The 24,794-nt window shown below is 27.6% G+C and overlaps 2 protein-coding genes across 5 annotated transcripts in view; one reads left to right on the forward strand and one right to left on the reverse strand.

Annotated features, from left to right (window-relative positions):
- Positions 1 to 9,956, reverse strand: part of LOC126847605 (uncharacterized) — a 53,172-nt gene extending 43,216 nt beyond the window's left edge. For 2 of the 4 annotated variants that reach the window (XM_050587932.1, XM_050587918.1), the window contains exon 1: positions 9,650 to 9,956. The gene's annotated coding sequence lies outside the window, so the exon portion shown is untranslated. Of the gene's footprint in view, positions 1 to 8,921; positions 9,135 to 9,649 lie in introns of those variants that run through there. The other 2 variants (XM_050587927.1, XM_050587920.1) reach the window with 2 other exon arrangements.
- On the forward strand, positions 9,784 to 19,956 carry LOC126847577 (pancreatic triacylglycerol lipase-like). Its single transcript, XM_050587904.1, has 11 exons — positions 9,784 to 9,969; positions 13,321 to 13,743; positions 14,463 to 14,598; positions 14,685 to 14,847; positions 16,877 to 16,980; positions 17,050 to 17,321; positions 17,388 to 17,501; positions 19,000 to 19,120; positions 19,213 to 19,361; positions 19,441 to 19,507; positions 19,600 to 19,956. The coding sequence occupies exons 1-11, from the start codon at positions 9,891 to 9,893 to the stop codon at positions 19,706 to 19,708; spliced, it is 1,737 nt and encodes a 578-aa protein (XP_050443861.1). The 5' UTR covers positions 9,784 to 9,890; the 3' UTR covers positions 19,709 to 19,956.
- The last annotated feature ends 4,838 nt before the right edge of the window (positions 19,957 to 24,794 follow it).

Consider the following 24,794-nt stretch of genomic DNA (forward strand, 5'->3'; position numbering starts at 1 on the left):
TTATTTAGAAAATTATAAAAAAAAATCATATTTTATCAATATTTAATTTTTATGTTATTTTCACATTGTAAATTAAATTATTAACAAGTTGTAAATTAAAGTTTCACATTATTAAAGTTTTACATTGTTTCGGTTTAAATATTTTTAAAAATTGTTAACTCAATTTTAATATAAAGTACGTAGGTATATTATTCGAGTACAAATCATGAACACCATTTGAATATAAAGAGGTGCAATGCATATAAGGCAAGTGCCATAATTGGTATGATTTAGTTGAGGCGATACGAAGGGCATCCAAAATACGTCACCAAAGTTATATATTTTTTCCGACTGGGGAAGAGGGATATGTGCAATGATTAGCGGAATGTACCTTTGATATTTTTTGTTCTCACTTTATTCAATACATATATAATACAATACAATACCAATGTATCAATTAAAATATTTTCCTAAAACATATTTCTGAGACTTGTTCACAATATTTAATTGCTGTTTGGATATGAATATAGTACTTCTTTCTGTACATACAAGGTCCGAAACTTGTATGCTCACTATTCTTTTTTCTAAAACCAATTAAAATAATAAGAGAAAACTACATAAATTAGCATGAAAGACTAAACGCCTAGTCATTTTAATAACATTTAAGTTACTAGTAGTATTTTTTTTTTTTGTTCCATTGTGGATTTATAATAATTGTTAAGCGTTTGATATTTTTATCGTTATTCTAATTATTATTATTAATCAAATCGTTTTTTTTTGTTATTTATTGATATATAATAATCGTATTATAATGCAGTACTCATTTGAATCCTTATTCTGTAATAATTAACTAAGTAGGAGATCCCAATGTCTCAAATCGTAATAATTATGTATGTCAAGGTTGGTAGACGCGTTTGGGTTTATTTATTTTTTTTTGTTCTATATGGCTTATAGTATTATAAACAACGAGCAGTTGGCAAGCACAAACAATTATAACACATTAGGAATAATAATAATATGAAGTCTGATAAAGTACACGAATGGCATAGCATATTTTGTACAGAGAGAAAATAATATCGACTCTAATAATACTAAAACGAGGCTTTTTGTTACTTCATATTTTGCATAATTTTATAAAATTATTTTTTGTTTGTTTTTAAACAATTAGATATCCAGTGGAAAACTTTTAGCAAACATTATAATATATAGTGTATATACAGTATATATATAAAATAAGTACATGGCGACAGAAAAATATAAATGCTCAGATTAAGTTCATAATAGAGTAGAAAAAGTATATTTTTGAATAGCTTTTCAAATAAATTTAACTGTGTGATATATGTGAAAACTTTAAAACAATACAACCAGACAATGGTAAAATCCTTAAATGCCTCAGTTGTACTTTTCTAAAACTTAGAGTTTCATTCAAATCGGTGTGTTCTAATAACGTTGAATTTATATAAGCAATACAAATATTATATACAGGTTTCAGGGCTGGAAAAACTAGACGTCTTTAAGTTAGAAGCAACATAATTATTAACGAGAAAATGACGATGTAACGTTAAAAATTACTATCGTTTAAATGAAAAAAAATTAATCTTTATCATTTTTATACATGTACCTACATTAGACCTATAAACCAGATACCCGGTTAAAGCTAAGAATACTAAGTACTATTTTGTAGTTTTTGCTTTCATGCATTTAATTTGTTGTTGTCTTATGATTTTATGACAAAGTGCGTAGACTTGTGAATTTTAATTACAACAAAATTCTATTTATGACTGTTTAAAAAATATGGTTTATTATTACTACAAATCGATGATTAATTTCCATCTAGATTTGGTTTAGTTCTTCGTCAAATTTGATATACAGAGAATAAGTATAGTAGATTATCTTAAAGTGTCAGAGTATGTCGATTGCTTACAATATTATAATATTATTATGTGTTTTTAGTGTAACACCTTCATAGAATTAATTATATCAATAAATTTGCCCAATTCGTGAAAACCTTGGACGATTTCTTAGAATAAAAGAAATTAGGTACGCATAATATTAAATACATAATATAGTAATATACCAGAGTAAACTGAGAACTAGTGTTCAACGTCTTATTAGTAAGCGTATATAAGTATATATTATTTAAAACTGTGTAAGGTAAACCGGTCTAAACTGCTGTATACCGTAAACAATATTATAGCGTTAAGATCATAAATATTGTATGGTGGTTTTAAGACTTAAGGATTGTTATTTAAATTAATATATTATAATATTAAGATGAAGAAAAAATAGAATTAGTCATAGTTATATTTAACAAATTGCAGAAATCAGACGATTCGAATCCAAAACGCCGTAAGTCATTTGGAACAGAATAACATGTATGTGTTATTGAATATTATATATTTACTTAAAATCAAAATTTAAATAAATTATGTATATTAGTATGTTATGTCTAGTCGTATTATTTGAATTTACTTCTAATTACTCTAATAATTTACTCTAAAAAGCTTTTTTTTTTATAATAAAAATATTTTTTTTATACTTATATAAAAATATATTTCCTTTCTGATACAATACTATTTAAGCAGTTTTAATAAATGCAAAAGTACCTACAATAATATAATAAATATTACCTACTTACATTGTTTATTTTTGCATATTTTAGACAATGCATTTAGTTCATTTTAACATACGCTTAGCACGGCCATAAATATTTTATAAAAAAATATTCAGATATAAAATGTCAAAAAAATATATAACTAAACAACAAAAGAATAAAGGCTTCCAACTGGAAGCTGGCTAAAAAATGTGTAATAATATATAAAGTCTACTCGTATGCATTCGTTCTAATCTAGTGTTTTTCTTTCAAAATATTTTACAAAACATAAGTTCTCCCCAAGGTACAGCACAGAACAGTATTGCAAATCTGAATGATATTAACTAAAAAAATACATACGAATTTTTGTTTGTCAACTTTTAAAAGCAGCCGTAATTCTTGGCTTCCGTTTAAGGGTGTCGAATTTTGAGAATTATACATAAAAATAATGCTTAAAGCAGTCTCATTTTTGATATTAACTATGGATCAATAGAAATATTTGAAGTTTTGCACTTTCCACGTAATAGTAATAGTAATAATGTTTAGACTTACTCGACGATCATACATATTTTACTAAAAATATTGTTTTAATAAGATAATCAGTTACATTCATGTAAATCTTGCCATAATTTTAAGCAGGTTAAATGTTCAATAACTGCTAGTCAAAGTTTTTTTTTTTTATTGCCCAAAGGCATTTTTATTTAAACGATTAAAAAAGATCTTTACAAGTATAAACCAATATGAGTATTAATACATACATTCGAGTAATATATATAAATACACAAAACATATGTGGGGTTCTACTACCAGTGAAGTAGCCTTATTCTAGTCAAAGTAATGAGTTATAAATATGTATCTGTTACGATAGTATATAGTAAAACATTTAAAACAAGTCAATGAACCAAACCGAAAAGTTTGACAACTTTTCAGATTTTTTAATTGGTGATTGGTCGTTTTTTTGTTTAATTTCTGGGGTTTTAAAACATACATATATTGTTATAATCAAGCTGTAGTTCGTAACTCGAGGACAACCTAGACATAATTTTTAACTGAAAGCTGAACAAATGTTGACAAATGCGAATTTAATTTGTTGACGTATTTCAGTCGATCACCGTTATGTTACAACTTTAGAAGTTTAATATTTATTATTATTATTTATTATTATCTTTTTATAATGACTAGCAGCCATTTAAGGAGTCGTTACTCTTGTGTTATTGCAATTATAATAATCAACGTTCAGTATATTTCATATACACAATATTCATATATATATTTATATAATAATGAATTTGTTTAAACAATACAAATAATTATTAACCTAAATATATTTTGTGACCACCTTGACATTAATTGCCACATTTTGAAACTGTATAGATTATTATTATTATTGAAGTGGGTATTTTTTAAATTTAATTTTAAATTTTTTAAATTTAAATATGGCTTCGAAAACTAGGTCATTAGCCTTTAGTTTACATTTACATTGTAATTAAATATTTATTATTAAGGTGGACAAAATATTATTTTAATTACCGACGTAGGTATAGTTAGTTTTTCTAAGAAATATCTGTTACAGAGTCATTTTTGGGGTTTCTCAAATGCGAGATATTCTCTGAACACAATTTTGTATGGAAAAGAAACTTATACAAAATGTGATGTTTCCGAAATAATGAGTTTTCATTAAATTTTCAACAAAATGAATCCCGTTTTCCTTAAAGCAATCTTTAAAGTTGAGAAAACTAAATATCCACATTGTTTTTCCAGGCTCCGGCGAATTAGCGATTCAATTAAAAATACATTATAATATAATGTTTGAAAAATATTTCGAATTTGTACTAAAGTGTCAAACATTTCTGAATTAATTTGTTTTCGGCATTGAAATCAAATATCAAGAACTTACAGAGTTTTAAATAAGTGATTAAAAAACATTTAAAAACTCGTTTCTTGTATCAATAATATGGCTAACTCATTGAAAACATTGTCTATGTTGAAACTAATATGCTGAAGCTTATACAAATTAACCTGAAAACAAATTGATATGATCGAATTTATTAAATTTCCTTTATTTAATATATTGCCTACAGAAAACACCCGCTTTTAATCTCCGCATAAAAGTGTGTTAACTAGTAACAGTTTGTTTTGTTTAAGATTCATTTGGAAAAAATGTAATTTATATTAATTTTGATTACCTAGTTTGAATATCAAGAAGAACAAGTTTTTTGAAAAAAGTGTTCGTTAAATGAAAAAAACAATTATTAAAATGTACGTTGCTATACTTTTTTTTATCAAAGTATAACACTTTACGCAATATTATAATGAAATGTTATTTTTTTTTGTGATAATACGTAAAAAATTTCTACGTTAACAAGAAGAGTTTTTTATTCAACAAAATAGATTGCTAATAATATATTTTTAAAAATTAAGACTCCGGTGGGTGATATATTACATTGATCGTCCCCTGTAAATACACCACTGGAATTGAATGCTGAGCTAAGTATTGTCCATTAAATAGGTAAAAACAAATAAATCATTTGAAAAAAAAATTCAAATGTTTAACTTGCCAGGGTGATTCTAACTAAAATCGAAATACCACAATTATACTGTGAATAGGCGATTGTAAATTGCGTTTAAGTAATTAGGTCAATAGTAAATTACTTTTTTTTTTATTTGCTTAAAAGGTGGTAGTAAACTGCGCAGAATTCATTTTTTTTACTCGAGATGTAAAGTATATTTGTTGATGCTAAATATCACGAATACTTTAAATAATTTTATTATTAATCGATATTTTTTTTATTTTGCATGCAGTGTACATCCAACAGGTATATATATAGTATATATATTTCTCTTATCTTTTAAAAATGACGGTTGAAGTCAGTGTTTAGCATTAGACATATTTTTTTAATAAACTTCATGACACTAACCTCTAAATGTCGCGTTGAACTTGCTGTAAGACACTGATGTAGTATATTTGAAGGCCGTTCAGAGATATTAATATATCATTTCCCGCTTTACGTTTAGCCGCAGGGCTAATTTGTTGTCGCTCAGTAAATTTGCATAAACTTTTTAATGATTATGGACCACTTGATTTAAAAATAATATTATTTTTTAGTATTAGTTTTTTATGTGTAGCGGAATACGTGTTCACGGTGCACATCCATATTTCTTCACCGTTTGACAGTTCTCCTGAACAACGGTATTTATATCCGTTTTTCATAATTAAACGTTAACCTCGTTCACTTAATATCACTTTGAAATCAGCCTTATAACCATAGGCACAACTAAGGTAAAATTTCTGGAGAAGATACAGGCTACAGCCCTCCCCAAAACTGTGGACTAAAAATAACCCGTAGGGTTCCGCCGTTCATTCGTATCATAAGTCATAACACATTTTTTAACATTAATTACTTATAGAAATTGTTTTACCTGTGGCATGAGAATAACAAAAAAAAAATCTACTTTATTGTCAACTTTATGCTTTTGTAAGTAGAAGAAGTAAAAACAATTTCATGGAATATTATATATTTCCTTAACTCATGATTCAAGTCTAAAAATATATTTTTAGTCAATATTTTGAGAAATATAACATATATTCTAAAATAATTTTACCTAAAAAACCACTTTGAGTTTTAACTACAAAGATCGAGGTTTTAAAGTTAATTAATCATTTAATTAACGCTATAATTTAATGACAAATGACTAAAAAATGAATTAAGTAATTCTTAAATATTTTACCTGCTTTCAAATTAAATGCAGTCAGCAATTGATAGCACAATTTGAGTCATAGAATGCAAGCGCTCACGATTATATAACCAAAATAAATGATCAAACTAGAAATCTAAAATGTGAAACCATTTTTTTCGTACGTTTTTTACCATAATTTTATATTGGTTGACACAATATACTATAATTTTGACTTAAGCTTATGATAATGCAATGTAAAATAGTTAGAAAGTTACTTTATGCCGTTTAGTGCACGATTTTCAAAAAAAAAAAATTTTATTTTTTAAATCTTTTTTTCATAAAATGTTTTTCTCTAAAATTGTTTTTTATTTATTTAGGTACAATTTTACAACGAACTGTTATAATTTGTTTAGGGGTCGTTAATGAATTACTTTACTTCATTTCGAAATTGATGTATTGGCTAACATAATATATAACCAGTTATTTGAATTTATAATTTTATAAAGCGTACCAATATATTTGTAGATGTTTTTTTAAATATTTTCCTTACGCGTATACAAAATAAACATAATAATCATAACCATTATTATGCTAATCAGCCAACTATAATGTTTTTATATTATATTATTTTCAGGTAGTCGACCATGATGATGTTTTTTTAGGAAAACAATATTTTTCCCATTGGCACTTAATTTTAAAACAGAATTTCGTCGAAAGGTTTATTTATAAATATTATTTATCAGAATCAATTTAATACCTACCCTGAATGATAATACAAAACGAGATTGTCTGTAAATTAAATTCTGGATAGATTATCTGAATCAATTTAAAACACATTAAGTAACTTAAAAAATATGTAGTTTCAATTTTGTTATTATTTAAGCTAAAATTAAATAGCATTATTAGAAAAATAGATTTGTTTGATAAAATATTTTGACCATATGATCAACTTTAAGTGTATTGGTAATAGATTTAGAGTAAAATGTTTAATGTACAAAATATCGTATAATGCGATAGTAATGTATTAAAAATGACCGAATGAGAAAAACTATGATGCCACGTTGAGTAATCAAATTTTAAACACAAAAATGGGCCATGTGCCTTTAAGAAAAAATAATAAATCTATCAGTTAATACCTTCTCAGCTTCGCATCAAAGCTAAAATGATAGCTAAAAGTATGAATTTTTTTATTTTAAATTTCAATAAGTTATTTATGTTACCTTTTAAGTTTCAAACGTTGATAGAGTTCGAAGGCTTACTGAAAACGATAAATATTTCTTGTTTGAAAATTGTAAAATATATTAAAAATAACATGGACCAATAGATTTTTAAAAATTATAAATCTGCAATTATTTTTCAGTAAAAATGAATGGATCACTTGGTCCCTTTTAAGGTTTATTTTGTAAATACTTTTTTGTAGAAATAAAACATTTCAATTTGTAGAATTTTGATTGAAGTTATATGAAAAATGAAATTTCAACAAACGGTTCAGCTTATTAAAAAATATAACCATTTCACACACACAACTGTGTAAGCATAATATATTTATTTAACAAACTAATAAATCCCCATGAAATAACTTAAAAGGTTTTTTTATGTATGAAACAATGTATATATATATATTATACAATAATATGTTTTAAATCATTATTTTTGTTATATAATATGTACTAGAACGTATTTATAAACGTTACATTGTTACATGAAAATTAGACATTTTAGAAAATCGTGTTAAATACATTTTACAGCAAGTATTAGTACGAGTAAAATATTTAAACTGTAAAGTCAACATTTAAGTTAGCTCAAATGTTTTTAAATGTATTTGATTAGCTTTTAGAATATGTAATTATAGGTATATAATAGGTTAACATATAGGTTAACCATTGCATAAAATACAACTGCATACTATCAGCCAGCAATTCTACCGATATTTTGTAATTTTTACACGTTAACTGCCAACTACGAGATAACTCGTATGCGGTATTGCCTAAGACGCCAATTATTTCGTACTTTGTTTACTTGCAAAAAAAAAAAACACATTCTATAGGTACGCTTTTTGATGATTACTATGTACTATAACTAGAGTTTTTAATAATATAATATAATTAAATTAAGTTGGTTTTTCAAAACCGGAGTCTTAAAAGTACAGTGGCAGTCAACGTGTTAATGATTTTTATTTCAAAAGATATAATATGGAAGAGACTACCGAAAAGTAAAATAATATTATTCTTATTAATTCGTATGTTTAACACAGCAAATTGAATACTTTATAAGACTACAAAACGTTTATCGTAACACATATCACATCTACAGTATTTCAATTATTCAATAAAATAGAAAAAAATGTAAAGGTATGGATTTGTTAAGCAACAGCACATACAAGGCCGTTTTGGTGTGACCACCACTGAAATTCAAAAATTATTATTATTATAAAAATATATTATTTTTTATTCTTTTAAAACAGTTTTTGATCCGTGAATCAATACGTATTTAAAAGTATTGGAGTGATATTTAAGCCGAACATAGTTGTGTTGGCAAATTTAATATTTAAATTTATATAAAATAAAATATTCAACTAGGATAGAATGTGTTATATTTTAACATAAGTAAAACATCAGTAATAATATTTATAAAAAAAGAACAAAAATTATAAAAATTCAAGCATATTTACCAGTTTTTATTTAACCGCAAACAACGATTAGCATTAGTGAACTTGTTTTACAGGCGATCGATAAATCGAATCAAGGACGTAAGTCAAGTTGGGTTTTTCTTTTGAAAAACTTATAAAAATAAACTTTAATGTTTTCTTATAGATGGGTTAAAATATAGTTTTTTAAAAATATAAATGTATAAATAACAGTATTAATTTGTAATGACAGTTTTTGTAGTCGGAGTATTAAGTTTAGAAAATGGTATGTGTTTACTTTTAATAATAATAACGGATGGTAAACGGTTAAACACGCGTCTAAACTTCGGAAAACAGTTATCCAAAATGAAAAATAGCTAATAGCTGCAAACAGACAGCCTAGTTCGCCGATAAATGCAGTAAACAAATACCTGCACATATGTCATGATTCATAATTACTGTTATGATTTACACTCAAACGAGTCTGCTTTGGATTTCGCCAATGTCAATCACTGTAATCAGGCTAGACGTAATATTCTATTCTATACGTTTCATTACTACTATACGAAATCGTTTGTGGCACAATTTTTTTTTTTTTTACAATCGAAAAATATCATATTTAAGACAGGGTGTGCGTATAAAATGATTTACTATTTACACGCTAGCCCTAAGGGACGCATTTCTGCGCACGATGACGAAAATCTTAACAAAATATATTACACATTTTTAAAAAAAAAAAATCAAGTGTTTAAATTGTTTACAAGTAAAATTACCTATCAATTTTGTCATATCTGTAGCGCTTTGTTATTGCTGAAGAGGCGGTTCCTTCGTTTTATGTTTACGCGGGCATAAAAAAAAGAGATATATTGATATCACTACCTGATCAACTTGAACCTAAGGTCGCACTTCCAAACAACAGATCAACTCATATCCCACACGCGGTTCGTACACTCAGTCGATCACGGTGTTCCGCGTATAGGCGTTTTTCTTTTTTACTGCTGCCACTGCTGCTTGATGAGAGTCATCCGAAATATGTTCAAGACATTGGCATTGGTCGGGTTCGCCCTTGTGACATTGCAAGCTCAGAGCAAATGTAAGTGCAAATTATACACGGTTTAAAATATATATTACATACTATCAACAGTGCCAGACCAAAGGTTCTAAAATAATTGTACTATTATTATTATCATCAATCAATATATACTATATAGTATGTTAATAACAGAAAGAGTAGTCGAATTAATTTAAAATAATCATTCTCTTACACAATATAATGTTGGAAAAGTGTACGCTTATATTATATTATTTTTTTTTTAAATTTTACGCTGTATAGCGCATTGTTAGATATCAAATATAGAAGGAAATACATTTATTTTTACACCCATGAAGGCATATTAAATTAAAAATGTAATTCTTATTTTGATCTTCTATAAATATTTTTAAAAATCACGAGTTATGTGTTGTGTATTGACCTACCTACTTAAGAAGTTCATTAACTATCTATGGTCCAACAGTACATTTTTTTAAAAATATTTATGCCGTTATTATTTCTTTTGACATTTTTCTTTTGAACGTATAGCTTAATTTATTTCTCTTAAAACTTACTCATACATTTTTTATCATAGGATATCAACTATACTAAACAAAAACAATAACATTTGTAAAAAAAAGAATTTACAATTTTAGTTTAAACTTTGTTGCCTTTTTACGAGATTGATTTTTAAACAATGTTTGCTCTCTCTGAGGTTTTTCCGAATTGAGGATTTTCTGCACATACATATCCGTATATACACATTATTTATGTACAACATAGCTGTTTATAATTTAGTGCATAATATAATGTTACGTGAAATGTCTATAAAACCGATTTCCAAACTTAATTTCTTTTCTTAATGCATACATTTCAGCAGCTATGTATATGTTATATTTATTTAAGTTATTAAATAACCGTGCTACTACAATGTAAACATTACAATTTTATAAAAATAGCTGAACTATTAATATTGATTTTTCCACCGTTGGTTGTAAATACTAAACGTTAATGTGAAGGAAAATACAGCCATAAAGTATGTGTTATCGATTTTAATGGACCGTTACACAAAACTAGTTTAGACATCAGTATCTATAATTAATAAATCTTACATCGCACTGTAATGTAAGATTTATTGTGATTGTACTTATTAAGTACAACCGCAATTTTGAAATAGTATTTTAAAAAATTGTAAATTCCATAACTTTTTTGATCCATATGAAAATCAAAGTACGTTTATGGTAATCACGAAAACAGAGAACATTATATAATTTCACAACCGTTTTGTTTATACAGAGTGCGCCACGTAGATACAAATTTTGTAATATCCCCAAGCAAAATTGAGATTTTGAGTTGAGTTTTTTCCAAATAATGTTTTAATTTGTAAACTAACACATATAGTTTAAAAAAATATTTTTTTTTTTCTAAAAAAATCTAAAAGAAAAATTAAAAAAAATCTAAAAGTTTATGTTATTATATTTTGTTCAAATAAAAATATAAACTAAAAACATATTTTTATTCAGAAAATAAATTTTACAATATTGAAAAAAAAGGAATGAGACCCAAAATCGCCATCTTCATTAAAAAAAATACTCGGGTCAAAAGGCGTATTTTCTTTGGAATGAAGCAAAATTGTATTTTATTGTTATACAAATACATACATTATTAAGATTGTGTGATCGTAAATAAAAACGTATTTTTGTTTTTCATTCCATTATAATACAACTTTTATTAATTTTGGATTTTTTGAAAATGTTATCATCATTATAATATTAAAATTAATTTTTTTCTATTATTTAATACATAAGTAGTATCATTGGTGCAACTAGAGGGGGTGCTGAGGAAGTTCAGACGTTTTTAGAACTCTGAATGCTCCCTCTGAATTTCAGTAAAAATTAAAAACCTTACTTGGGTGATGCGTCTGTTTTGTTGCTGACATTATTTTAGAGCCTGAATGAGTTAAGAAGGATTTGACTTTTCTCAGCACCTCCCTCTAGTTGCACCAATGAGTAGTACATAAATTAAAAAAAACTTATCGATACTGAAACATGACTATAACATGATGAAAAAGGTAAGTATTTTTCATTAGATAATAGGTTCAGACATTTCCGTATTTTATTCTTTTAAATAAGATAATATTATAATAGTTATAAACCATAAAAAAAAAATGTGAAATTCATTAAAGACATTTTGATAAAAACAATTAAATTACTTTGTTAAATAATTAGTTATTAAAAAAACACTTTTTAAAATAAATTAATGCATGTTTCTTCATTATCGTGTAGGTAATTTAAATTACTTTTTGAATATGAATTTATGTAATTTCCCTAGTGTTTAGTTTTTAATGGACACCTTAATACGATGTGGAACAAATACATATTTAAAAAGAAGTAGGGAAGTTGCATAAAAAAATATTTTATTCGATGGATAATTAACAAAAAAAAGGTCTTAAAAAATCTTATAAAAAATATGCATTTGTGAGCAAGTTGACAAAATAACGTCATTTTTTAAAATAAAATAATGTGTCACCAATCGAAGATATTCATTATTTACCCTAATATTTAACATAGGTGTTATACAAAGACGGCCAAAAAAATGGCGTAATAAATGTTTTAAACAAACAACAATTTTTAAATTTTAAATATCAGTTAAATCTAATATTTTATAAAGTGGTTTACGTCAAATTTTGTTTTACCTAACATTGTATCGATCACAAATATAACATTTGTATGATACATTTTATGTAACTTACCTATAAATCCTACATAAAACCCGTTTACTCGAATAATTTATTAATAAAGTTAATTGATCATACTGTAGATAGAATTTGTTTTAAATGTGCTTTTATTTGTATCAGACTTAATAATAATTCCTATATTCCTATATTTATGACATCACCTCGATCTCACCATGAATCGCCTCTTTTTACTGGTTTTCTAATCGTTTTTATGGAGAACCCAATTTGAAACTTACACACATTGAGTAAAATTTTCTCAGTTGTCTGAAAAACATGTTGCAAAAATTCTCAAGTTTTGGGCAACACGAAAAAATCAACTTTTTAGATTATAAACTCAATTGTAATGACTTCTTGTTACTCGAAAAAAAAAATTCAGAAATCTCAGATTATTCTACATAATAAACTGATTTTTAACAATTGTTTTTGATGACCGAAGATACTATAAAAAAGAAGAGTAAAGAAAAAACGAAATATACTTTGTAAGACCATTGTCAAAAGAATTTCGAAAGAAATTTGAAAACATTATTTTCATCGTAATAGACATGCAGTGTAAGTTTCGTGGGGGAGGAGGGGGTGCTCCATTAGTTCTAAGATAAATATTATATTAAGTGCAGAAAAATATAATTAGAGCAAACTGCTAGTGACTACTATTGATTATATAATTATTCTACTTCTAGGTAATGCTCAATTTTTGGGATTGAGAAATCCATTGGGCAGATCAAACCATCAAGTTACTGTTGGAAATAATACCCTACTAGAGAACTCTACGTCTAATGAGAGGAATAATTCGATGTTGAGCAACATTCATGATGCGGGTTTTCTATTAGTAGACAGCGCTAAAAATACTGGACTAAGTGCGATAGGCGAAGTGAAAGATACCAATAAAGCAGCCATAGACAGAGTAAAAGAAACGTGCAATATGACGGGCGGGTGTATCAAAGGTCAAGTATCCAGGTTAGTAGACACGGCGGCTGGGATTATAGACTACTCAAAGACATCCATATCAGACATCATCAGCAAATCCAAGTGTGTGATTCCAAAAGATGCAGATAATATTGTTCGTGCAGCTCTTTTACAACAATGCGTATCACCAAGTTTCGGTAAGAGACTACAGTGCTTATTGGCACGACTACTACGACAAAATAAGTTGTTGGTAACAATTACAAGTAATAATGCAATGTGTTCAACAATGAATTCTAAATTTCATTAATTCCTATAACGACCACTGTGGTTTAATGGAAATATAACCGATGATCGATCACTATTTTTTTTTTTTTTAGTAAAAATTTGAGTTATACTGTGTGGGGAACGCGTAAAGAAAGTGTGGTTGAGTAGGACAAGCGGATGAACATAACATTATAATAATATAGTCTCTTTTCGCTAAACTATATTTGCATATGCTAATAATTTTAATAAAAAAAAGTTATCGGCTTAACCGCTAAAACTTTACTTTAAAATTACAAGTTTAGCTTGAACATGTAAATTTATTTTCGATTACTTAATAATACAACAAAGATTATACTTAAATATTGTGAAAAGGTTTTAGGTAAAATAATATTGTTTCATTATAAACATTACTGGCGCGTGAAATTTCGTACAACCGCTTTAATCTGTTAGTAACTAAGCGTATAATTGAGTTTATATACAAAATGTAAAACTGTATTATCATTATAATTATTTGCATTAAAATATTACCCCGTCATCTGTAAAGTAACTTTATATTTTACACAAACCACGACACGTGCAATCATAACTGCTTACGTTAATTATTATAAACGATTGTAAGAAAAAAGTTGAAATGGCATTTTTTTAATTTCAGGATACGGAAACGAGAGTCGTTGTTTTGATGAACTCGGCTGCTTTCCGATGGACTATCCGTGGGTTTCAATTCTTAGACCTTTTCCTATGCCGATGAGACCAGACGAAATTGATGTCAAACTGTACTTGTACACAAGGTGAATATTACATTATGATATATCTCAAGGTTGATTTACTTTTTTAAACATTTTTTTTCTGTTTTTTTTTTTTTTTTTTTTAACAGGAAACAACCAGATCGCTTCAACGTAAAATTGTGGCCTAACATGTCTGTGGAAGGATCAGACTTTGACCCGAAAAGACCTTATACAGCATTTATTACACATGGATTCTCTAGTGATGGCAACAGCTCATGGCTGGCCGACCTTAAAGATGGTTATCTGAAACATGTAAGTGCACACATAGTATTCAATACATAGACGCAGTACTAAAATAATACCTTTATAGAGACAGAGGATCAACCTTAATCGTATCTATACTAATACTAATAATACAATTTCAAGCATATTTTTTCCTTTACATTGATTTACTCGTATATCAGCAATTAATATTTGTACTAACAACAGATTCGCATCGAATCGTTTTATTGATGAGTGATTTCATAACTCTCAGTTATAATCATTTCTACAGTATTGTTACTACATCCACTTCACTATTATCTGTCCTTGCTATGCTCAGACTCCAATGAGCTAAATTTTTTAATTAGGTTTTATTGCAAGGTGTCAATATTTTATAAATTTTAAAACATGCTAGCAAAGTTTGGCATTATTCGCGTATAGTTTTATCCGAAATAAGGGAAAAACATATTCTCATAAGATAAATTTGTTTTAATATCAATTGAAATAATTTTGTTGTATTTAAACAATAATTTAGTTCGAAAAAAAATAGCATTGAAAATATTTGGCATTTCATGTTGCACGGTAGAAGATTTCAACATTTTTAATATTTTTTGCATCATCGGTGGAATTATTATAAAACGTTATTTAATTATCTTTGGTTAAGTCTAGGGCCGATATTATTTCGGTAATTCTGAACTAACAAGTATTACTGCTGCCGCTATTTGTTTAACCACACACTGTTATAATAATAAACATATTCGTTTGTGTTCCGACGTCGTTTAATAGTTTATGCATCATGCATGCATTGTGTGTTAATTTATGTTTGTGTGTGCGAGCCTGACTGAAATGTTCATTCGCAAACATTCACAAACACAAATTATTACCAGCCCATGCCACTCTGCAGTTTGTCAGGCGTGTCCTGTGGGTCAACGAGCATTCTCCCCTCATTGTGATCATTGTTTACTTTGAAAAATAAATTAATATACACTCTGCGTCGTGAGTAAATACAACTTAATTACTCACTTTTTTTTTAGCCTTTATGATTAATCAAAAATAATTACATGTAGTTTTTTTAGGAACCGAAAACACAATGAGTCGCAACTACGTCTATTAAAATATATTATGTAAAAATAGAGAAAACGGTTAATTCTACTTTTGTTTTAATTAAGTCAAGTAAAACATGTACCAATTTATAATATTCAATGTAAATTGGTTTTCCGAAATTAAAACAACTCTCCAAATAATTGACAATTATTTTAAGACTTTCTTGCAAAGTTGAATGAAGCCTGAATTGCTTTTGAGTTTTTAGGAGCGTAATATACTAGCATTATAGACCGAAATAAATAATTCAACAAAATGTCTTTTTCGCAAAAAGGATATATTTTTTCGCGGCCGCTATCAAGTTAAAATATAAATAAGAACTCCATAAAAAAAGATTATAAGAAACTTGTTTTATAACAAATATAATATTAAAAGGGTTTTTGTATTTACTGTTACGATCAAATTTGGACTATTAAAAAACAAATATGTTTTATGTTAAAGCTTTTTACATATATATATATATATATATATATATATATATGTTAAAAGGGTTTTAATATGTACTATTTATTTATCTTAAATGTAATGAGAAACACTAATTATTTTATGGAATTTTCTCTCATACTGAATGCAGTATTTTAGAAATATATTTTAACAATTATCTTTCACTTGTATTCAATAGTCTCACTTTGTTTAAAACTAACATACACTATTACTCTTGATGAGTTAGTCGATGCGGATCTGTGAAGATTGAAGGTATTGTTTTTACAAAAATTTGTTTTTTTTTTTTTAAATATTTGTTTGTATCTGGACCCACAATATCTTTACTGAACAGATTTCTTCGTGCGGCATCTCTATAGATCAGAAATTGTACTTGCAAGGTACTTTATATACGCTTCAAAATCGAGAAAAACACCCAAAACATTAACATGTTACTCTACGGCGCTCCATATTTTTTAAAAATCAGTCGAATTAGTTGTACTACTATTATAAGACAAACTGTATTTTAATGGACGTTTTAATGATGTTTTATTTGTAGCGTGACGCCAACATATTCCTTGTAGACTGGGGTAAAGGTGCATCCAGTGTTAATTACTTACAAGTTGCTTCCAACACTAGAATCGTTGGTGCTGAATTGGCCAGGTTGGCTACCGTCGTCCTTAAGATGAACTTTTTTAAGCTCATGTTTTATATGTTTGTTAACATTTTTAGATTTGGCAAATATTTAATTGAAAAATATGGACTGGAAACTTCGCGGATGCACTTAATGGGACATAGCTTAGGTGCTCACATTTCGTCGTACTTTGCTAAAGCCCTTTCCGGTGTTGCCAGAATAACTGCTTTCGATCCTGCCCAACCGGGTTTCGAGGGATGTCCCGTATCAGTTAAACTGGATAAGAGCGACGCAGACTTTGTTGATGTGATTCATACCAGCTGCCGACCCACCATTCCTTTATTGGGTTTTGGTCTCATCGGTACAGCGGGTAAGAAAGGCACCATACGGAAACATTACCATTTTTGTAATTAAAATAAAACCTGGGTTTTTTCAGGTCACGTTGACGTGTACATGAACGGAGGTTTTGTCCAACCCGGTTGCACTCTACCCCCAGTCGACACCATCAAGCTAACAAGTATTTCAGATTTGGCCCTTATTCCAGTGGATGGTAATTGCTAATAATATAGTAACGGGACAATGTATTATATTAGATTATTGGTAATTAAATTTAGGTTTTGGTCTTCTGAATTATAAATAAATTATTGCAGTTGTCTGAAAATATGCTCACTATAAAATATAGTACATCATGATTCATTCATAACCTTGTCCAGCAAAATTTTTCGGGGGCTACGCATGTTTATTTTAAGATTTTTCATGACCAAAATCAAAATATGTCTATTGTCTATAAAATAGATTTGAATCCTTAAATCTCTCTCATTTGAATAAAAGGTTTTATTTCTTCATAAAATTGAATATGTCGCCTGGGACATAATACTTACATTTAGAATTTTATTCACTTGCCGAATTATATTTTTACATCAAACGTATAAAACTATAATTTAATTTGAGTTATCTCAGGATATACTTGAATCATGTCTTAAAATTCGTGAAACATTATAAATAAAATAAAAATATATGTTTTAAAAAATATATTTACTAGGTAGCATTGATAACCATTAGAACCGACGGCAGTGATGTTTTTGTATACATCTGTGTACCTGTTTTGCATATATAATACGCCTTAAATTATTAGCATAAGTACATATTATATATTATTTTTTTTACATTAGGTAAAATTATTATTTGTGTCCACCAAAAAAAACATTGTTTTATTTAAAACAATAGCGGTATTATTAGATTTACCGTCACGTTTTGAGTATAAAGTAATTTTATAAAAACAACTGTAGTATTGTTTTCTCTATTACGACACTGTCTTCATTAAATTTATACAAATTTCACTTATAAAAAAAAAGCGTTTATACATGACACGAGTTATAGTGAACACATTTTTTAACATTTGTAAAACAAGCGATCCCGCTGACACGTTTGTACTTGTATGTACGATTCCCTAATGAGGGTAGCTCTCTCGAGATTCTTTTCCAGCATATCATTTTCAAACAAAAAGTAAAAATATACAGCGTTCGTCACGTTGACGGTTCTGGAAAAGGACTATGAATATTCGTAAATATGAGAATATTTTCAATGCTTAAATCGATATGCTCGTTACCGAAATCGAAAGTCTTAACTTTTTTAGTTGGGATGCAAATAACATATATTTAACATAACAGCGCAAAATATAATATAACCATTGAGTATATATTGTCAGCCTATTTAGCAAAGGACGTATCTCCAAAAAAAAAAAAATAGGTATTTGAAATAACAAAAATTGTGCGTCGGCTTGTTGATAAAGATTATATTTCAGTTTTTTCCCATGAAATGTAGGATAAACAGTAAGCAATTGTTATTGAAATAAATAGGATAAATTTAAGGTTTTTTTTAATTTTAGTGTAAAATTTGGTATTTTGGAGTTACACCCACTGCTAATAGGCTGACGATGTACTCGTATGTATAAATGTGTGTGTGTGTGTGTAGTTTACAATATATACTCAATAATATAAACTACAAGATACAGTTTTAAAATAAAAAATAATTTTGTTGGATTTCAGTGTTGTCCTCGTGGGTAGCTTGTTCACACGGTCGATCTTATCTCTACTGGATTGAATCGTTAACAGCAGACCAATGCACATTTTGGGGACGTAAAGCTAAAATTTTGAGCGCGATCACCAGGTAAAGTACACGTAACAACGTCTCGAGGGTAACTAAAAAATTCCAAACAGTTATTTAATTTAAATATTATTTCTAATTTAATATATATATAGTGTGGCCTCTATCGGTCAATTGGAGTCTATAACGTCGTTAGTACTAAAATGTAAATTCGAAGAATGCATTCCTTTGGGTTTGGATGCTGACGAATATCCAGCCAGAGGTATATTCACCGCGTCTACCGGTTTCTTCACGCCATATTGCAGTAAGTAGTATTACTTCGTATCCCAACTACTGTTAAAACATTTAAAAACTAAAACATTTTTTTCTATTTTTTTTTTTAGAAGTAAATGCTGAAACTGATAAATACATGCGATCGGAATTGGTAAACAGTTTAGATCGTAAATTAGGGTAAGTGTAAATTGATAAAAGTATGCCAAATTGTTACAGTAAATAATAACTTGTGGTTAACAAATATATATTTATTACATTAATCGATACAGAAATGATAAAAAAACGGAAAATAGCAAGAAAGGTGGTGTGTTTGGTTTGAATTTCGGGCGATTGTCCAAGAACAGCACAGAATCTCAAGAAGTTAATAAAAAAGACTGAAATAAGAAAAGAGCATGCACATCAATTTTTATATTTTTATTACTGAAACATCGAACGACTTTGGCTAATATAATTGTTAATTCAAAAGTCTTTATATTACATTTTTTTATACTTCATACTTTTTTTATATACATTTTATCCATGTATTAAAATAACATACTATGGTTATAAAATATATTTACTTCAATTTAATACTAATAATTTACATTTGTTGGTTAAATGTTTTATTATATGTTTTATACAATTGATTATTTTTTTTTATACCTATTAGGATTGAATTTAAGGAGACTCCTCATCTACATATTTTTGTTAAAAAACAACTCATTCTACTCACCTTTCTCCAATGTACAGTGTACTGTTCTCAAGAGTACTCCGATTGAAGTTTTGAAAAAATATTTGAATTCTTCATAACATTTTCAAGGCATCGATCGTGGCATAATTTTAATATTATTTTTAGTTAATTAATTATTTCAATGCAAAAAAACTGCAATTTTTAATTTTTTTAAACATAAAAAATTTATTAACAAAACATGTTTATAATTATGTCACGATCGATGTTATGAAGAATTAAAATATTTTTTCAAAAATTAAATCGTAGTATTTTTAGGTAAGTTTTGTTCGAAGTACAAACATATGTTTTTATGCAAAAATAGATCCTATATGCGTTGTAAAAGGTAAAAAAAAAATTAAATATTAAAATGGATCCTTCTTTCCTATGGTAATATGCACGTTTAAAAATTTAAGTTTAATTTTAAAATTTAGTGAATAATTGCCTATACAATGCGCCTTAATAAATGCTAGTGTAAATAACAATACATTAACAATACATTTTATTCAAGTTAATGACGCATACGATAATAATTTGTACGTGTTTCAATATTTAATAAGAGTGTCGATCTACAATATATATATATATATATATATATATATATATATATAAATTCAAATGAGTAAATAGTTATCTTGTTAAGTAATATACTGTTTTTTCTTATCTCTATTGAACTTTCTAAAATATTAATTAAATTTAGAAGACTAAAATATATTACAAGAAACAAAATAAAAAAGTTGATAACCGACACTTAGAATTCATCAATGTTGAAATTTAGCAAATGTAAACATTTTTTTATATAAAGAAGAAGAAAATGTCAGCTTTTCTTTATTTATTTTAACTAAAATGTTTTAGTTTAGGTCTTAGATTGTTATTTTAAAACCACCAGCATTATGACTACTAAAACGTATAATCATAATATTAGTATATAGACTTTTTAGATGGGTAAAGTATGTACAATGTATGTACTATTATACCATCTTTTTTTTAAAATAAACTTTGAATACTTATTTAATATTTATTTTGAAGGCTTTAACGGAAACCATTCGCAGATTTTTTTGTAATTTTTACCTATAAGTTGGCGGTTTTAGATTCTACAAGGAGCTGAGAAGGTGTTGTATCTCCCAAACCACTGAACAGATTACTGTATGTAGCAAGTATATAGATAAGAAATCATATCAAGAAGGTACTTTATGGGGATAAATATTTATCCTAACTCATCCTCATTCTCATTTCAAAAACAATTTGTTTGATATTTTTCGTAGGTTCCGAGTTCCTGAATAGTGATCACACTTTTAACGCAAATACTCCAAAACTATAAACTGAAAACTAGTACCAGTCAAATTAATAAAAATATCGTATTCTTTAAATAGCTCTTAATTTTATCTTCTATGCAATAGCAAGCAGTTATTGGCTTTATAACAATGTGTTTTTTTCTTTGTGTGTGTAGACACGATAACTTTTTTCCTGAGGACCTAAATACTCGTGTACCACTTTTATAAATACTACAAAACCGAGAAAAATAGAAAAAAAATTGACTGGTTTTTCAAACGTGAACTTTGATTAGATCTTGTATGAAAACGATCGGATTGATTAGAATTGTTTATAAAACATTGATTAGGCGTGCCTATTTATATTGTACTTGGTTTAGATATTTTTTTTTTGTATCTGTAAAAATGTTAACGAGTAGAACGATTATTTTCTAACGTGTACAGAACTCTTTAACGAGAGGCCCAAGTTTAGGTTTACCTTTGATAATGTGTTAGGTTTTATTGTGTACTCAGGATTTTCGTTCTATGAAATGCGCTACAGTATATTGTAACAAACGATAAAGTGTGAACAACAACACACAGCTGGTAGTATATTTTTTTTGCGTCTTATTTACCTTAAACTCGTGTCGATATATAGTATAAAAATACTTAATAACGGTCTATGTATGTACCCAGATTTTTCATACCTACTATTACATGCGTTGGCGGTTAGAATATAAAATACCTTAAAGTATTGCATGTAAAAACACACTTTTACACAATTTAATTTTCGTTGTTTTTGGTGTCTTATTCTGTTAGTTTCGTATCGATGTGAATAACACATGTGTAATAGCGCACACACAACACTTCTCTATATCAATACAAAACCACATAAACAATTTTAGAAATTTGGAATTTAGCACACAACAATGTGTTGAAAAATCATTTGAAATCCTCATGCTTTTTAAAACATGTTTTTATACCCTGAAATTGTCTTTTATAAATCGCATTTAAGCCAATCCAATACCAATGTGGTTGGCTAGCCAGGACATTTTTGTCCACGACTCTCGCTATATTTATAATATATTTCACTATTTTATTTATTTAACAAACATTAGAAACTCCATTTGGGTATGTTACCTCTAACATTAAATCCCGTATAATAATTATTGAAACGAATTAGGATTTATATCTATTATAATTATAAATAATGAACCTGTCACCCGCGATTGTATAGACATTTTATAAATGTAGAAAAATAAGGGAAGGAATCAGAATTAGAAATAAATAGTTGAGATAGACTAGATAAAAAAATACAACTATACTTATTTAGTAATTATTTATATTAGGTATTGGTAGACATGTCATGTGCTTGATAAAAATATGTGTTGTGTGGAATATGTTATTGGGAAAATCCACCGACGGTTCTTCTGTCGTTAGTTTTGTTATGTGTAAACAGTAACGAACAATCTTTTAATAATTATAAACTTCCTACCTAGTTTATCTCCTCGCAAGGAGATTATATATCAGAAATAATCACTATTCAGGAGCCAGCAGGCTAAAGCATGTTCCATGTTTTATAATTTTAGCCGTTAGGCTTTAAGAAGACTGTAACTTTTTTTAGATTCTTTTCATTATAGTCGTTTATTATGAAAAAAAAAATATTTTTTTTTGTCATGTATTTATTTACATCCATTTCTGCAAATTGGTCTCGGGGTACCTACAAATTTTGTAGGCTACATGACTTCTGGTCATGAATAGTTTTACAATTGATTTTTATATATTTATTTAAGACCTTTATATTTTATGGTTTTATCATTGTAATTACTTTTCTGAATTATTGTTTATGTACTTTCTTACACGGAAACATTGAAAACACATTTTAACTTGTGTTATTTATCGAATTAAAAAGAAAACATATAAAGGGCTGCAAGGGAAAAATCATCATTCATCATTGACACTTATCAATTTTTTTTCATTCATGTTTTTTTCCCCTCTAAAATGTATATTAATAAGTGTGATTATTTTGTATAGTAAACTTGTCAATAAATATAGTTCAAGAACAATATCATTTTATCTGCGTTATCTTATACTTTATCTCCGAGTCTTTTTTTAGTTCTAAAACTTTAAAACTGTAATACTGAAGACTTTGGGTGTATTGACTATGATTGTTTTTCCCGGCAGCCTTTCATATAAAACGCGATGTTTTGTATGCTTGTTCAAACAGTTAGTCATACACCAATGCACTAAATAAGAAATGTATCCAAAAACAAAAACAACATCGTTAAAATCGACCTAGTTATATTATTTGAAGTATCCAAAGTTTAGTTTCCGCTGATGTAGTGCTTTCAATATTTTATTGATTAAATTCAAATACAATTATTTGTTTAGACCTTAGAGTAAAACTTAAACATTTAGGAAATTATGGTAAAATATTTTTAGCTATAGGCCGTTTTGCATATTTGTCCAACGCCATTTGTAAACTATTCGTGGTTTAACCAAGAGTTATATTACGATTCGTTAAGTTTCGGCTTTCATCCAAAACCACAGGCGGTAAACGATTCTTATACAAATATACAAAATAATTCCGAAGAATGAAAGTTCAACCCGCAAAAATTTACGGAGCTCCAATTAAACTTAAGCGTATCTTCTTGGAAACTTGAAATACGACTTCAAGTATACAGAAATAATGATACCTTAAAAAATAGTTTTGGAGAAAATGCCAGCAAAAGTAAAAATGGTATATATATAATATATATGTTTTATAATAATCACCTTGTTCATTGTATTTGCCTATATAATTAAAAAAGCCAATACAGTGGAAGTCACAGGTCTACAAAAAGTGTTATAACTGGAATTGGTAAAAAAACTTTTAAATAAACGCTCGACGCTTCAATGTGAATCTGTGGATAGTAGGTTCAATTTGGTGAAGTCTAAATCGAGCACAGTGTTAACCAGCACAGTATGAAAGTATTATTCGTAAATGAGTAGAAGAAGTAGTAGTAGTAGTAAGTAAGGGAGGTCCAGTGTTTACAGATAAAAATACAAATTTCGATAAAAGCATTGTAACTAATAACAACAATTATGTGCCTAAAATCGTATTTCTAGTATTAGGGTGGATACGATTAGGGTTGGTCGTCTGTCTACAAAAATGTATTGTTGCCATAGTTACCCATGTATAGTTATAACAATATAATGAAAATATTTTCATTACCTCTTGGCTGTTGATTCACTCACACATAGCAACTATGAAATTGACTACAGTTAAAGTGTAATTTTTTTTTAAAATTGGCGGTTTATTTGTTTTATACTACGTGCTGTGCTATTCATTTAATTGACTTCACATTTTAATGTAAACCATATGAAGGGCTGCGGGGAAAAAAGATCAATGTCAATTTTCTTTCATTCTGAGAAAAACATGTTTTTTATTTCAAAACGTAATACATTTTGGCTAGATGCCTAAACTTCCGGCGGTCGTTACTCTCGACTAATCTGTTTTTTTCACTGG

The sequence above is a fragment of the Adelges cooleyi genome, unplaced genomic scaffold, assembly GCF_023614345.1.
Source record: "Adelges cooleyi isolate 19-005CV unplaced genomic scaffold, UGA_ACOO_1.1 ACOO_flye_CR_arks_rails_tigmint_CR_PRNA_1, whole genome shotgun sequence".
NCBI classification, from domain to species: Eukaryota; Metazoa; Arthropoda; class Insecta; order Hemiptera; family Adelgidae; genus Adelges; species Adelges cooleyi.

Excerpts from the sequence above, each read along its gene's own strand:
- LOC126847577 (XM_050587904.1), top strand. The coding sequence starts at position 9,891 with ATGAGAGTCATCCGAAATATGTTCAAGACATTGGCATTGGTCGGGTTC. Across the intron at positions 14,599-14,684 it reads AAACTGTACTTGTACACAAG|GAAACAACCAGATCGCTTCA; the intron begins GTGAATATTACA and ends TTTTTTTAACAG. Across the intron at positions 17,502-18,999 it reads GGCCCTTATTCCAGTGGATG|TGTTGTCCTCGTGGGTAGCT; the intron begins GTAATTGCTAAT and ends GTTGGATTTCAG.